Genomic DNA, 13,753 nt, shown 5'->3' with positions numbered 1-13,753 from the left:
TTACGGGACGGTGACAGATTTTTTGCACGCGTTCTACTTAGCGACGAAGCGTCATTCACCAAAAGCGGTAACGTAATCCAGCATAATATACACTATTGGGCAACGGAAAATCCACGATGGCTACGACAAGTGGAAGATCAGCGACCTTGGCGGATTTATGTATGGGTCGGCATTATGGGACGAAGGATAATTGGCCCCCATTTTATTTTTGGCAATCTATATGGTGCAATATATGTTGATTTCCTACGTAATGTTCTACCGATGTTACCACAAGATGTTTCACTGCATGACTGTATGGCGATGTACTTCCAACATGATGGATGTCCTGCACATAGCTCGCGTGCGGTTGAAGCGGTATTGAATAACAAATTTCATGACAGGTGGATTGGCCCGCACGTTCACCGGACTGACGTCCCCGGTTTTGTTTCTGTGGGGAAAGTTGAAGGATATTTGCTATCGTGATCCACCGACAATGCGTTGACAACATACGTCAGCGCATTGTCAATGCATGTGCGAACATTACGGAAGGCGAACTGCTCGCTGTTGAGAGGAATGTCGTTACACGTATTGCCAAATGCATTGAGGTTGACGGACATAATTTTGAGCATTTATTGCATTAATGTGGTATTTACAGGTAATCACGCTGTAACAGCATGCGTTCTCAGAAATGATAAGTTCATAAAGGTACCTGTACCACACTGTAACAACCGAAATAAAATGTTCAAACGTACCTACGTTCTGTATTTTATTTTAAAAAATCTACCTGTTACCAACTGTTCGTCTAAAATTGTGAGCCATTCATCTGTGACTATTACGGCGCCATCTATCTCAAAGCGGAAAAAGTGGTCCAACTAAAACATTCATATATCTTTACGTACTTCACGAATATGTAATAAAAAATGGGGGTTCCTATTTGAAATATCGCAGTTGATATCCGTTCGACCTATGGCAGCGCCATCTAGCGGGCGAACCATAGCGCCAACTGGTTTCCCCCTTCAAGCTAGACAAGGTTCGTTCTTTGTAGTTTTTTTGTTTGATGCTTATTTCGTGAGATATTTGGCCCGGTCACGATCAATGGACATCCCTGTATATATGAATTATGTGCAGTATGCAGTACCTGGTAAGTTACTGCACCTCACTCAATGGTATACGTACATTCATTCCAATATACAGGGTTATTACAAATGATTGAAGCGATTTCACAGCACTACAATAACTTTATTATTTGAGATATTTTCACAATGCTTTGCACACACATACAAAAACTCAAAAAGTTTTTTTAGGCATTCACAAATGTTCGATATGTGCCCCTTTAGTGATTCGACAGACATCAAGCAGATAATCAATTACCTCCCACACTCGGCGCAGCATGTCCCCATCAACGAGTTCGAAAGCATCGTTGATGCGAGCTCGCAGTTCTGGCACGTTTCTTGGTAGAGGAGGTTTAAACACTGAATCTTTCACATAACCCCACAGAAAGAAATCGTATGGGGTTAAGTCGGGAGAGCGTGGAGGCCATGGCATGAATTGGCGATCATGATCTCCTTCACGACCGATCCATCGGTTTTCCAATCTCCTGTTTAAGAAATGCTGAACATCATGATGGAAGTGCGGTGGAGTACCATCCTGTTGAAAGATGAAGTCGGCGCTGTCGGTCTCCAGTTGTGGCATGAGCCAATTTTCCAGCATGTCCAGATACACGTGTCCTGTAACGTTTTTTTCGCAGAAGAAAAAGGGGCCGTAAACTTTAAACCGTGAGATTGCACAAAACACGTTAACTTTTGGTGAATTGCGAATTTGCTGCATGAATGCGTGAGGAATCTCTACCGCCCAGATTCGCACATTGTGTCTGTTCACTTCACCATTAAGAAAAAATGTTGCTTCATCACTGCAAACAAGTTTCGCTTTGAACACATCCTCTTCCATGAGCTGTTGCAACCGCGCCGAAAATTCAAAGCGATTGACTTTGTCATCGGGTGTCAGGGCTTGTAGCAATTGTAAACGGTAAGGCTTCTGCTTTAGCCTTTTCCGTAAGATTTTCCAAACCGTCGGCTGTGGTACGTTTAGCTCCCTGCTTGCTTTATTCGTCGACTTCCGCGGGTTACGCGCGAAACTTGCCCGCACGCGTTCAACCGTTTCTTCGCTCACTGCAGGCCGACCCGTTGATTTCCCCTTACAGAGGCATCCTGAAGCTTTAAACTGCGCATACCATCGCCGAATGGAGTTAGCAGTTGGTGGATCTTTGTTGAACTTCGTCCAGAAGTGTCGTTGCACTGTTATGACTGACTGATGTGAGTGCATTTCAAGCACGACATACGCTTTCTCGGCTCCTGTCGCCATTCTGTCTCACTGCGCTCTCGAGTGCTCTGGCGGCAGAAACCTGAAGTGCGGCTTCAGCCGAACAAAACTTTATGAGTTTTTCTACGTATCTGTAGTGTGACGTGACCATATGTCAATGAATGGAGCTACAGTTAATTTATGAAATCGCTTCAGTCATTTGTAATAGCCCTGTACAGCATGAGAACTGCATTAGTAAAAATAAAAACTGCTAGTTACGGCACATCATTATAATTAATTGATTAGCTTTTAATTAATACATACATATATTATTCTGTTCTCGTGTAGGACAATCTAATTAGATACACTATGAACTCACAGCTGAATGAAAAAGGGAACCTGCTGCAAACGGGCACAGATCTTACTACATTACACCTGTCTAAAGTACTTAAGATACGTTGCAAATTTTACATTTATGTGACAAACTATAAATATAGATTACTGTATTTTAACTGTCAAACCGCTCCAAGAAGGCATTGATAGTCTTGTTTCACTGTGGGATAAGTGTATTAAGAGCTATGGAGATTAATTTTGAAATAATAAACAGTTTATGTACCTTTTTCCTGTCTGTCTAGTATTCGTTTGACTGCCTCTTACAATAGCTGCAAAAGAGCAACGAAAAACTACTGATGCTTCAGAGAAATAATTCAGTTGATGGGTGCAGTCTATTTTGTACCTGGGAATGGTGAGCACGGAGGAGAGTCCGCTGCCGTAGCTGGCGGTGACGAGCAGGTAGGCGATCAGCAGCCAGGACAGCACGTGGCGCGTGGGTCCCACGACACGTGTGTGGCGCCGCTCCACGTCCGGCGTCTGCAGCACCAGCAGGCCCAAAGAACGGAAGAAGCAGTCCTCCACTGTGGAGTATCGCCCGCCGGCCAACACTGTGTCATTTTCCTCACCTGCTGACAGTAGGTATTTAGGAGCCCAGTACTTATATTCCACAGATTATTGCTGTTCTTAAAGATGTTTCAGAATGGTACCGACTAACTTCGAAGTGCTGTTAAGTCTTACAGGAGGAAGAATTTAAGAACAGGGACTCATGTCCGACAGCGAAGTTACACAGGATCGAAAATACGGGGTCAAAAGTTATCCATACGCCACCAACATTGGAATAGGCTATTTATCTATGTTAAAAATATGGTGCGGATTGTTGTTATTCTCACATTCAGATAGAATTTACCGGTGAATATTCTCACAAAATATCTGTTATTTTTGTGCAATTGAAGCTTAAAAATCACTAATTATCAAGAAATGGTCACGGGATCGAAAACGCATTTTTATTGGCTGAAGCTCTGGTAACGTCACATTCTAGTAGTAAGACGAAGCTATAGAAGATACCAATGTTTTACATACTTCTGCAAACACTTCAGCTACTTGGTGATAGAAAAAGAGTTTACAATTTTTAAGCAACAATAGAAAGTAATTTTGTAACCGCTGATAGTGACAACCTTCTGAATGTCGATGCGTTTATGGTCCACTCATTTATAGCGGCGATGTGTGCAAGGACCGACATTGTTTCCCTGATTCCTGCAACATCATTAAACTCGCTCAAAATTAAGGAACAGCAAATCTTTTGCGAATGGGTCCGTATCTTGTATCTAGACTATCGACTATCGGTTATGAATGACGACCCAATGCACAGTAAAGTTATTCTTGGCAAATATTAGTGCTGATTTCCTCTACACAAGACACTCAGCAGAGGCAGTGCAATGGGAATGCGCTCTGTGGCGCAACGGACAGCGTTTGTGCCTGGGGATGGGGAGGATACAGGTTCAAATCCGATGAGGGTCATATACTTGAAAAAGTTCTACACAAAATACGAAAATAGCGTTAGCAAGAACTTATTGGATCCACTGTTTTGTTGGTGGGATGTATTATACACTCCTGGAAATGGAAAAAAGAACACATTGACACCGGTGTGTCAGACCCACCATACATGCTCCGGACACTGCGAGAGGGCTGTACAAGCAATGATCACACGCACGGCACAGCGGACACACCAGGAACCGCGGTGTTGGCCGTCGAATGGTGCTAGCTGCGCAGCATTTGTGCACCGCCGCCGTCAGTGTCAGCCAGTTTGCCGTGGCATACGGAGCTCCATCGCAGTCTTTAACACTGGTAGCATGTCGCGACAGCGTGGACGTGAACCGTATGTGCAGTTGACGGACTTTGAGCGAGGGCGTATAGTGGGCATGCGGGAGGCCGGGTGGACGTACCGCCGAATTGCTCAACACGTGGGGCGTGAGGTCTCCACAGTACATCGATGTTGTCGCCAGTGGTCGGCGGAAGGTGCACGTGCCCGTCGACCTGGGACCGGACCGCAGCGACGCACGGATGCACGCCAAGACCGTAGGATCCTACGCAGTGCCGTAGGGGACCGCACCGCCACTTCCCAGGAAATTAGGGACACTGTTGCTCCTGGGGTATCGGCGAGGACCATTCGCAACCGTCTCCATGAAGCTGGGCTACGGTCCCGCACACCGTTAGGCCGTCTTCCGCTCACGCCCCAACATCGTGCAGCCCGCCTCCAGTGGTGTCGCGACAGGCGTGAATGGAGGGACGAATGGAGACGTGTCGTCTTCAGCGATGAGAGTCGCTTCTGCCTTGGTGCGAATGATGGTCGTATGCGTGTTTGGCGCCGTGCAGGTGAGCGCCACAATCAGGACTGCATACGACCGAGGCACACAGGGCCAACACCCGGCATCATGGTGTGGGGAGCGATCTCCTACAATGGCCGTACACCACTGGTGATCGTCGAGGGGACACTGAATAGTGCACGGTACATCCAAACCGTCATCGAACTCATCGTTCTACCATTCCTAGATCGGCAAGGGAACTTGCTGTTCCAACAGGACAATGCACGTCCGCATGTATCCCGTGCCACCCAACGTGCTCTAGAAGGTGTAAGTCAACTACCCTGGCCAGCAAGATCTCCGGATCTGTCCCCCATTGAGCATGTTTGGGACTGGATGAAGCGTCGTTTCACGCCGTCTGCACGTCCAGCACGAACGCTGGTCCAACTGAGGCGCCAGGTGGAAATGGCATGGCAAGCCGTTCCACAGGACTACATCCAGCATCTCTACGATCGTCTCCATGGGAGACTAGCAGCCTGCATTGCTGCGAAAGGTGGATATACACTGTACTAGTGCCGACATTGTGCATGCTCTGTTGCCTGTGTCTATGTGCCTGTGCTTCTGTCAGTGTGATCATGTGATGTATCTGACCCCAGGAATGTGTCAATAAAGTTTCCCCTTCCTGGGACAATGAATTCACGGTGTTCTTATTTCAATTTCCAGGAGTGTATATAGCTTCAGTTTAATCTTAGTCTGAGAAATGGACAACTGAGAATAAATGCATTTACTTTGCGTACAAACAATTAAATTTTTGAAAAGCATTGCTACTAGTGCACATATCGCCATACGCCCACAGTGCAACTAGATGTAGGAGTATGTAGTTTTGTATCGGAAGAGATATAAAGCATGTACAACATAGAGGTAACACAAAAGTAAGGACTTTGATGTTTGTGAGTGCAAACTAAAGTCAGTGTCTGAAGCAAACTTACTGTATCTTTATATCAGATGATAAAGCTTCAAAAATTTGGACAATAACGATCCTATCTGGACTGTACGAAGATAAAAAGCTATTGTTCCTAATAAAGTAAGAGGTGTATGATCATATTAACTAGAAAAATCTTTCTGTAGGTAACGCGTGTGAACAGCGATCGCAAATGTAAGCGCATGTAAACGGCAAGGAAAACATAAAATATTCTCTTTGTGATGGTGAAGTTTTGTAATTTTGATTTGGTTTTCTCATGACAGGAGTGTCGAGTCGTTTTACAAATAAGTTAAAATATTGTTTTGGCTGAATTGGTATCAGTCGATATCATCTTACAAAATTAGACGATCATGTTATAAAGTCTGATAGTCTACCAATTTTTCTTTGGTTCCATTTTGCTCGTTGATTTTGGTCCAGACTGACAGCTGTTTAAGTCCATCGTTCATTCTTTTATTCAGTCTGCCTTTTTTTTTCAGTTATCAACCAGCCGTCTGACCGAACACGCTGAGATACCGTGGCGGCATCTATCTAAGCTATCGAATGAGATACATAACACTGGGTATAACGACAATTTTCATTAAGAGTTTAATGTCGCTGGATGACGCTATCCATCCTTGTAACAATGGGAAATCATATCTCACAGGTAAATCAACGTTCAATTCAGAGTGCAAGAGTTTTGTAGTTGAGTAATGGGCATTGTGCATCGACGAGGAGGCATTTGGCCGGTGCAGTTCAACCATATTTTACTCATCTTCTCATTCTTTAGAACACTCGGAAACAATCTTTTAGCAACTTTAATAGATGTATTTGTACAGTGTGGTATTATACACCGTTTGTGACCCATTCTGCGAAACGTAAATTACAAAACAAGATATCACTGTGAACTGGTTTTATGACAGTGGGTGCTGCGGGCTAGACAGTGATGTCACAGGCATCACATACTAGAATGATGCGTTCTAGCAGGCTTTCAAAGTATTTTCATTTCATTTCCATTTTTGTAAAGGAATACTGAAATTCAGGAGACAAAAGGATTTGTGAGCGTAAAATGACAGAATTAACTATTTAAAAGGGTTTTCTGAAAACAGTTGAATTCCCATATTGCGACCTCTGCTGCTGATTACTTTGGCAGTCTGTCACGATCCATGAACGTGACTACAATGGGTGTCTCGCCAGGTGTTTCTGACGATACTGACAAATTCGTAACGGTGCGTAGACGAATTCAGCCCAAACAGTTACCATATGTCAGGTGTGTCACGTGGCAGCATGTGTGAACAGAATGTCAATTGTTTTCTCGTTACTAACAAAAATAATTTTAAGTGGAATTCTGATATGAACATTTGACATAACGGAGAGAAATTATTTTTTTGTGATGTGATCAACAGAGACAGCAATACACGCATAACAGAGCTGTAATATCTGCTGGATAGTGTTGCTACATGGTGGTAGCGGCGAAACAGCATCGTACAAGCCGCGGCACGAGAAGGTACAAATCGGGCATCGGAAACGTGGTGAACAAATGTTTCTTGTTCAGGAACTACATTGCTGATACTGGCAGCTTGCATTTTATACCCCTTGTAATTCCAACCTTGTTAGTTACAAGTGACGGCCAAGACGTTTCCGTTCGAAGGCCGCATGGTCCAGAATCGGTCGCCATTCAGGCGATATCGCCATGAGCATGGAGGCAATCATCGCGCCGACGCACTAGGCTGAAAACCTTGTCAAAACAACGAACCTCGTCATAGCCTTTTCATAGGGACCAGAGACGTTATAGCTGCATAGGGAGAGATCAGGACTACAGGGTGTGTGCTCGAGCGTAACTTCTGATTTAAGAAATTTGCTGTATGGGGACGTGAGTTGTCAGGAAGCAGTAGCACGTGATGGAGCGCCGTTCCACAACTGTGGTTTTTAACAGACATGCTGCCCAATAAATGTTCTTCGTTCTCTGACGGATGTCTACCGGTGTTTGTCCTTCGGCAACGACGGAAAGGATACCAGCACGTTGGACGTGTTTGAACGTATTTGTTAATAATGTCGCCATTGTTCACATTACTGCACTTACCTCACTCACGTTGGAAAGACTCGAATGCCACACTAATGCCTTGCCTACATGTCGATGCTCATACGCCCGCATCGGAGTCGTGCTACGTTGTACATATAGTGCAGCAACACCCTCAGACTGGAACTTTTTGACCGATCCTTACATTGTACTGCCAAAATGAAAAACAAGTCTACTACTTTTAACGTGGCCTTTTCAGACTTAATTGGCCTATTTTCACTTCCGTAAAAGTTCATCCTAGAACGTCACTCCTCATACCAGCCGTCCAGCACCTTTGGTGTCTCAGGCAGAATTATAGCCTCATCATCCTACCTTGAAGTGTTTAATTCTATTTCTTGAATTTGAATCATTTTCCCAATTTATCCTTGGTTTCTTTTACTTCTTTTTCCATGTTAATAGCTAGTAACAATGGAATAGGCTAAAACTCTCTGACATTCCCTTTCAGTGCTCTGTAAAATTCGTGTCACAGTATTACATTAGCCATCTCATCTTCTTCGACTTCCTCTTCCTTCTCATTGAAATTGTCTTCAATATGCGGATTCTGCCTTTCCCGTTGTGAGGTATGCTTTTACAGCTTTACATTTATCCTCTAACCAGATTCGATTATCCTAATTTAACTTAATGTAAATCTCTTTTTTATTGGTCTATATTCTCTACTGGCGGCTTTGTTTTTATATTTCTCTTCTCAGCTAACTCATCTGCTGTCAAATAACGACTTTATTAGAGGATGAGACAGCTGTTATTCCAGTGGAGCTGATCCTACTTAGATGCCAGCGCTACCGACCTCAGTCCTCGCTCTTTCATTCAAATGAACAATAATTGTACTTATGTTGAAATTCAAAGGGCAGTGGTACCCCTAAGTCTTGGTACTACATGGTACTACATCTCATAAACAGTACAATACTATTGTGGTCACTAGTGTTTCGGAACATGACATGTAGTGCGTATTACTGACCTTGGGGCTCCTCAAAAGACGACACCTTACGTATTCTTATTTTGACACAATGACATCGTTAATAACAACTGCAGTGGGCACGAGAGCATCAAAATTGGACCGTGCATCGTTGGAAACGCGTCGCCAAGTCGGATGAATCACTTTTACTGCTACGCCAGGTCTGTAAAGGCGTCCGGATGAGAAGTCATACAGACGATCAGGCTCGCAAAACGTGACCCACCTGAAGGACGGCTGCCGGTGCGGGAGAATTATGCTGCGCACGACATTCACCTGCTTCCTTGGGCACTGTGGTGGTTATCTAAGGCACCGTAAGAGCTTTCGATTCTGAACATTATGGCGGATCACCTGCATCCACTGACGATTGATGTTATCGCCAGCGGCGATGGAATTTTCCATCACAGCAACTGTCTATGTCACTCACGTTGATGCCTTAGTCACCAAAATCACTTTATCTCTACCTGACGGAAAACATCTACATTGCTATCGGACATCAGCTCTGGTCCCACCAACTGCATATCCGTAATTCGCAACTTGGCGAGTACACATATGTCACCTGTTAACTCCATAACTCCACCAGTGAGTTAATCGAGTCCATGTCATGAAGGATTGCTGCTTAATTGCGTTCTAAGGTGGTGAGCCGTGGCTGGCTCATGCTATGCGTTGGGTTAAACCTTGGTTGCTATTCTGTGTTTAGTCTCCCGCGGTTATAGCGATTATGCTATCCTCTCTTTCCGCCGGTGGCAGCAGCGATGTGTACCGATATTCGCACCTAGGATTATCTGTGGCCTGGCGCTTATAGTTTCCCTCTGGGCTGCGTGCGGGTAGTTGGTCGGTTGGCGTGGAGCAGCGAGGAAATCTCCACGGCTTGTGGTTTGGCCGGGCCGCTGGCGGCCTCTATACGGTGTCAGAGTGTGGTGCTGTTTCCATTGCTACAAGTTTCTTGGCTCACCGATCCTGGACATGAGAGTTGAGTTTTGACTTAATCCACCAGCAAGTCACGACTGTTCACATTGTGTTGTTTGGAGTTCGTTGTCGGCTGTTGGGATATTCCCGCGGGCAACTACGTGTGTTTTCAAGTTGGCAAATTTCAGCCACCCTCCGGTGGATTTTAACTGAATTTGGTTGTTTGAGTTGAAGTGCACCAGCGCAATCTTAAGCCTTGTGGCCGTTAACGTTCCGGTTACCTGCCATGGTCGTTGACGTAATTTCAGGCAGTGTATTTTCCTCATCGTGTTGTCACTGTCCAGCACGGTGTTCGACAGCTCAATGTATAACTGGTTGTGGGCGCCAAAACGTTCTACGTTATCAGAATGAGATTTTCACTCTGCGGCGGAGTGTGAGCTGATATGAAACTTTCTGGCAGATTAAAACTGTGTGCCGGACCGAGACTCAAACTCGGGACCTTTGCCTTTCGCGGGCAAGAGCTCTACCAACTGAGCTACCCAAGCACGACTCACGCCCAGTCCTCACAGCTTTACTTCTGCCAGTACCTCGTCTCGTACCTTCCAAACTTTACAGAAGCTCTCAGGTCAAGCGGAGGTTATCTTGTCGATGGGTCCGTTGACAGTCTGGCAGTTGGGTTGTCGTCAGATCGACAAAGGTTGGGTCGACTGCCTGTCTCACCAAAGCGAGTGTTAGTGTTTGAATTGCAGGCCGACCCTCGGAACTTCTGAGCGCCCGTGAGTGTACTGCCTTTTCTTGTTGTTCTTGTTGTTTTTACTTGCATGGCTTCTAGCCGATTTTTAGATTAAGGTTGTTTTGCCCTTAAGGCGTCAGATGGTTTGGGCCTTCAGCCTACTTTAAGAACTGTTTACGTAAAGCCTTTGGGACTTTTAAAATGAATGTTGTTGAGTCTTAAGTGTTGGGCCTTCAGCCGATTTAGAATTTGTTTTGCTCTTAAAGTGTTAGATTCTTTGGGCCTTCAGCCTAATTAAGGAAGTATTTTAAGATAAGGCTTTGTCTTTTACTTTTCTGATTTTGGTTGAGCCCTTAAGGCATGGGATTTTACGGCGCATTCAGCCGCTAATTAAGTTCCAAAACTAAACCTATGTTCTCTTTATTTTTCTTCTCATATGTAATGTTTGATAAAATAAAAGGTTGTATGTTCGAGTGTAACTGACAGCCGCTTATTTTTTCCCCTGTCCACAACTTAAACTGCCTGTTCTGTCCTGCGGGCTTAGCAGGGCGTCTCAGGTGGACCCGCACAGCAACAGGGAGGTGGTAACAATGTTTTAAGAGTACACAGCAAAACAGAGGGCGATAGTATGGGTCTTCAGCACGTACCGAGCAGCCAGGTGGAGCTGGTCTTGGCGATGAAGAGGGCGGCGGTGGCCACGAGCACGGAGACCCCGACGGCGGCCCACAGGTACGCAGAGAAGGGCAGCAGCGGCACCTGCCAGCCGGGTAAGGGGCGCGGCCTGGGAGCCAGGCACGTGATGCCGGTGCGGTAGTAGGAGCGCGAGTAGTCCAGCCAGATATGCTCGTAGTACCAGTAGCCGAGCGACGAGTAGCTCGCGTCCACCAGATCGCGCACCACGGCGCCCATCAATCCGTTCCCGGACCCGTTGTCCCAGATTTGGCCCCACTTGTCTTCCGTCTCCAGCGTGAGGCGGCAGGTCGCGTTCACCTGTACGATACGTTCAGGTAGAAAATTTATTTTTACTGCTAGTGTTATACAGGGTGATGAAGCTAATATTTTCCGCTCAGATAGTCCCCGAGCTGGTTAAGATGTCGTAATTGACCCATATGGGAACCCACGGGCTTGCCTCGTTGAATATAGTTTCTCGTCAGACCACCGAAGCTGTGTAACGCCAGGCGTTGCCGGTACGTCAGTGGCTATCTGGGTAGCTCACCCACTGTTAGCGATTCTCTTAGCCTTTCGGGAAAGGAAGAAAGGGAGCCGTGGTGCGAAGTGCCTGTTCGCCAGTCCTGAATTAAATACGAATCTTCTCTGCTGTTAAAAAAAAAAAAAAAAAAAAAAAAAAAGCGTGTAACGAAGGCCTCCCATCGGGTAGACCGTTCGCCGCGTGCAAGACTTTCGATTTGACGCCACTTCGGTGACTTGCGCGTCGATGGGGATGACATGATGATGATTAGGACAACACAACACCCAGTCCCTGAGCGGAGAAATATCTCTGACCCAGCCGGGAATCGAACCCGGACCCTTAGGATTCTCAGTCTGTCGCGCTGACCACTCAAGTAGCGGGGACGGACTTCTCTCCAGTGTCTCATGGACTTACACCATGTGACACTAAGGATAGCGATCCGTCCATCGGTTAGGGCTGTTAATTTCAGGGCATGGATGTGTGTGTTGTCCATAGGTTAGTTAGGTTTCAGTATTTCTAAGTTCTAGGGGACTTATGACCTCAGCAATTGAGTCCCATAGTGCTCAGAGCCATTTGAACCATTTTGTTTTTTTTTTTTGTTAATTTCAGAGCCCCCCTTACAACGCGAAGATAACACACACACACACACACACACACACACACACACACACACACAAAACACACATTCTCATAAAAGTCATCTAACCCTGTCAGATACATTTAACACCCAAATCTCTCACATCGCGAATGAAAGGTGTCAGTGTGCGCGAAGGATAAGAAAAGCCTTCCCAATTAGGCAGCTGAACCTGCCCCTCGGCATCTCCCCGTCAATACATCTCACTAAATGACGCATAATCTATTTCAATAGATATATCGGTTACCGAGCTACTAGTATAAACAAAGTTCGGTATTTAAAAAGGAACTACAATAATCATCTTGTGGTGCAGTTCTTCTTGTTCTCTCCGTGCTTGCTAAGAAAATGGGATGAGAAGTTCCACCTTATACAAGACACATTTTTTCCTTTGTTTCACCCGACAAACAAAAGAAAAAAGGTGTCTTGCATAAGGCGGAACTTCTCATCCCAGGAACTACAATAATTTCTGCTGCTAGTAGAATATTTGCAATACAGAAGAACTCAACTGCGTATGACTCTTCAAATTTCGACTAGTAGTCTCGCAAAAATTACAATTCTTTGAACTCATGGTTTACCTATTTTTAACAATTTAGATAGTCTGACTTGGATGTAGTTACCAGTTGTCAGCTTGTATTTCCTTACTGTAATTACTTACGATTACATGAAACAGCGCAAGCCTTTATCACTTACTGCATTTACCAAGACTTCAGTACTAACATTTGTCAACGAAGATGGAACAGAGCTTGTGAAGAAAATGACTCGGTAGTGTAATGAAATTAAGCCGTAACATGCTATGTTACCTCGTCGTGTCGCGAACTAAGCCGTGTTTGAATTAAACGGTTCTCACAGACCCACTCTCTGCAACTTTGGCAGTGAATTTTGATTATTTAAACTGAAAAGAACCCGTTTTACTTAAAGCCAGCAACCACGATATAGTTTGACAACAAGCATCAAAAGAGCATAAAACACGAAAACTCCCGTAAAAAAGCTCGTTAATAATTAAAGGAGTGGCCATAATTTTATTTATTTATAACAGTAAGAGCCAAATAAACTCACAATTTTCACGAGTATGTAGTAATATGACTACTCATTGAATGTAAACATACTTTACACAGTTGCCAACCATTAGATTTAAAATTTCAACCTATAGCGTGCCTTGCACTAATAGCAGACGTGCTGCCTAACTGTGATTGGTCGGCACTCAAGATTTTAATGGCTGACACCACAACGTACAAGGGGTGGTACATATCACAGCAAAACACGTAAATTCATCTGATAAAAACACTGTTCACATTCATAAAAACACGTCCTTCCAAAAGAAAACGTTAAACACTCTCAATAACAACTGAAATAAAATATATAAAACGATACAAGTAGAAAATTGTTATGAT

The 13,753-nt window shown here is 44.8% G+C and overlaps 1 protein-coding gene across 1 annotated transcript in view; it reads right to left on the bottom strand.

The window, feature by feature from the left end:
* Nucleotides 1–13,753, bottom strand: part of LOC124593827 (glutamate receptor ionotropic, delta-1-like) — a 155,591-nt gene that overhangs the window by 53,914 nt on the left and 87,924 nt on the right. The window contains exons 4-5 of the mRNA XM_047132175.1: nucleotides 11,187–11,529; nucleotides 3,014–3,236 (exon numbers count right to left, since the gene is read on the bottom strand). Coding sequence (XP_046988131.1) covers nucleotides 3,014–3,236; nucleotides 11,187–11,529 — 566 coding nt within the window. The remainder of the gene's footprint in view (nucleotides 1–3,013; nucleotides 3,237–11,186; nucleotides 11,530–13,753) is intronic.

Source organism: Schistocerca americana, chromosome 2 (assembly GCF_021461395.2).
Source record: "Schistocerca americana isolate TAMUIC-IGC-003095 chromosome 2, iqSchAmer2.1, whole genome shotgun sequence".
Classification (NCBI taxonomy): domain Eukaryota; kingdom Metazoa; phylum Arthropoda; class Insecta; order Orthoptera; family Acrididae; genus Schistocerca; species Schistocerca americana.
This window is presented reverse-complemented; position numbering and strand designations above follow the sequence as displayed.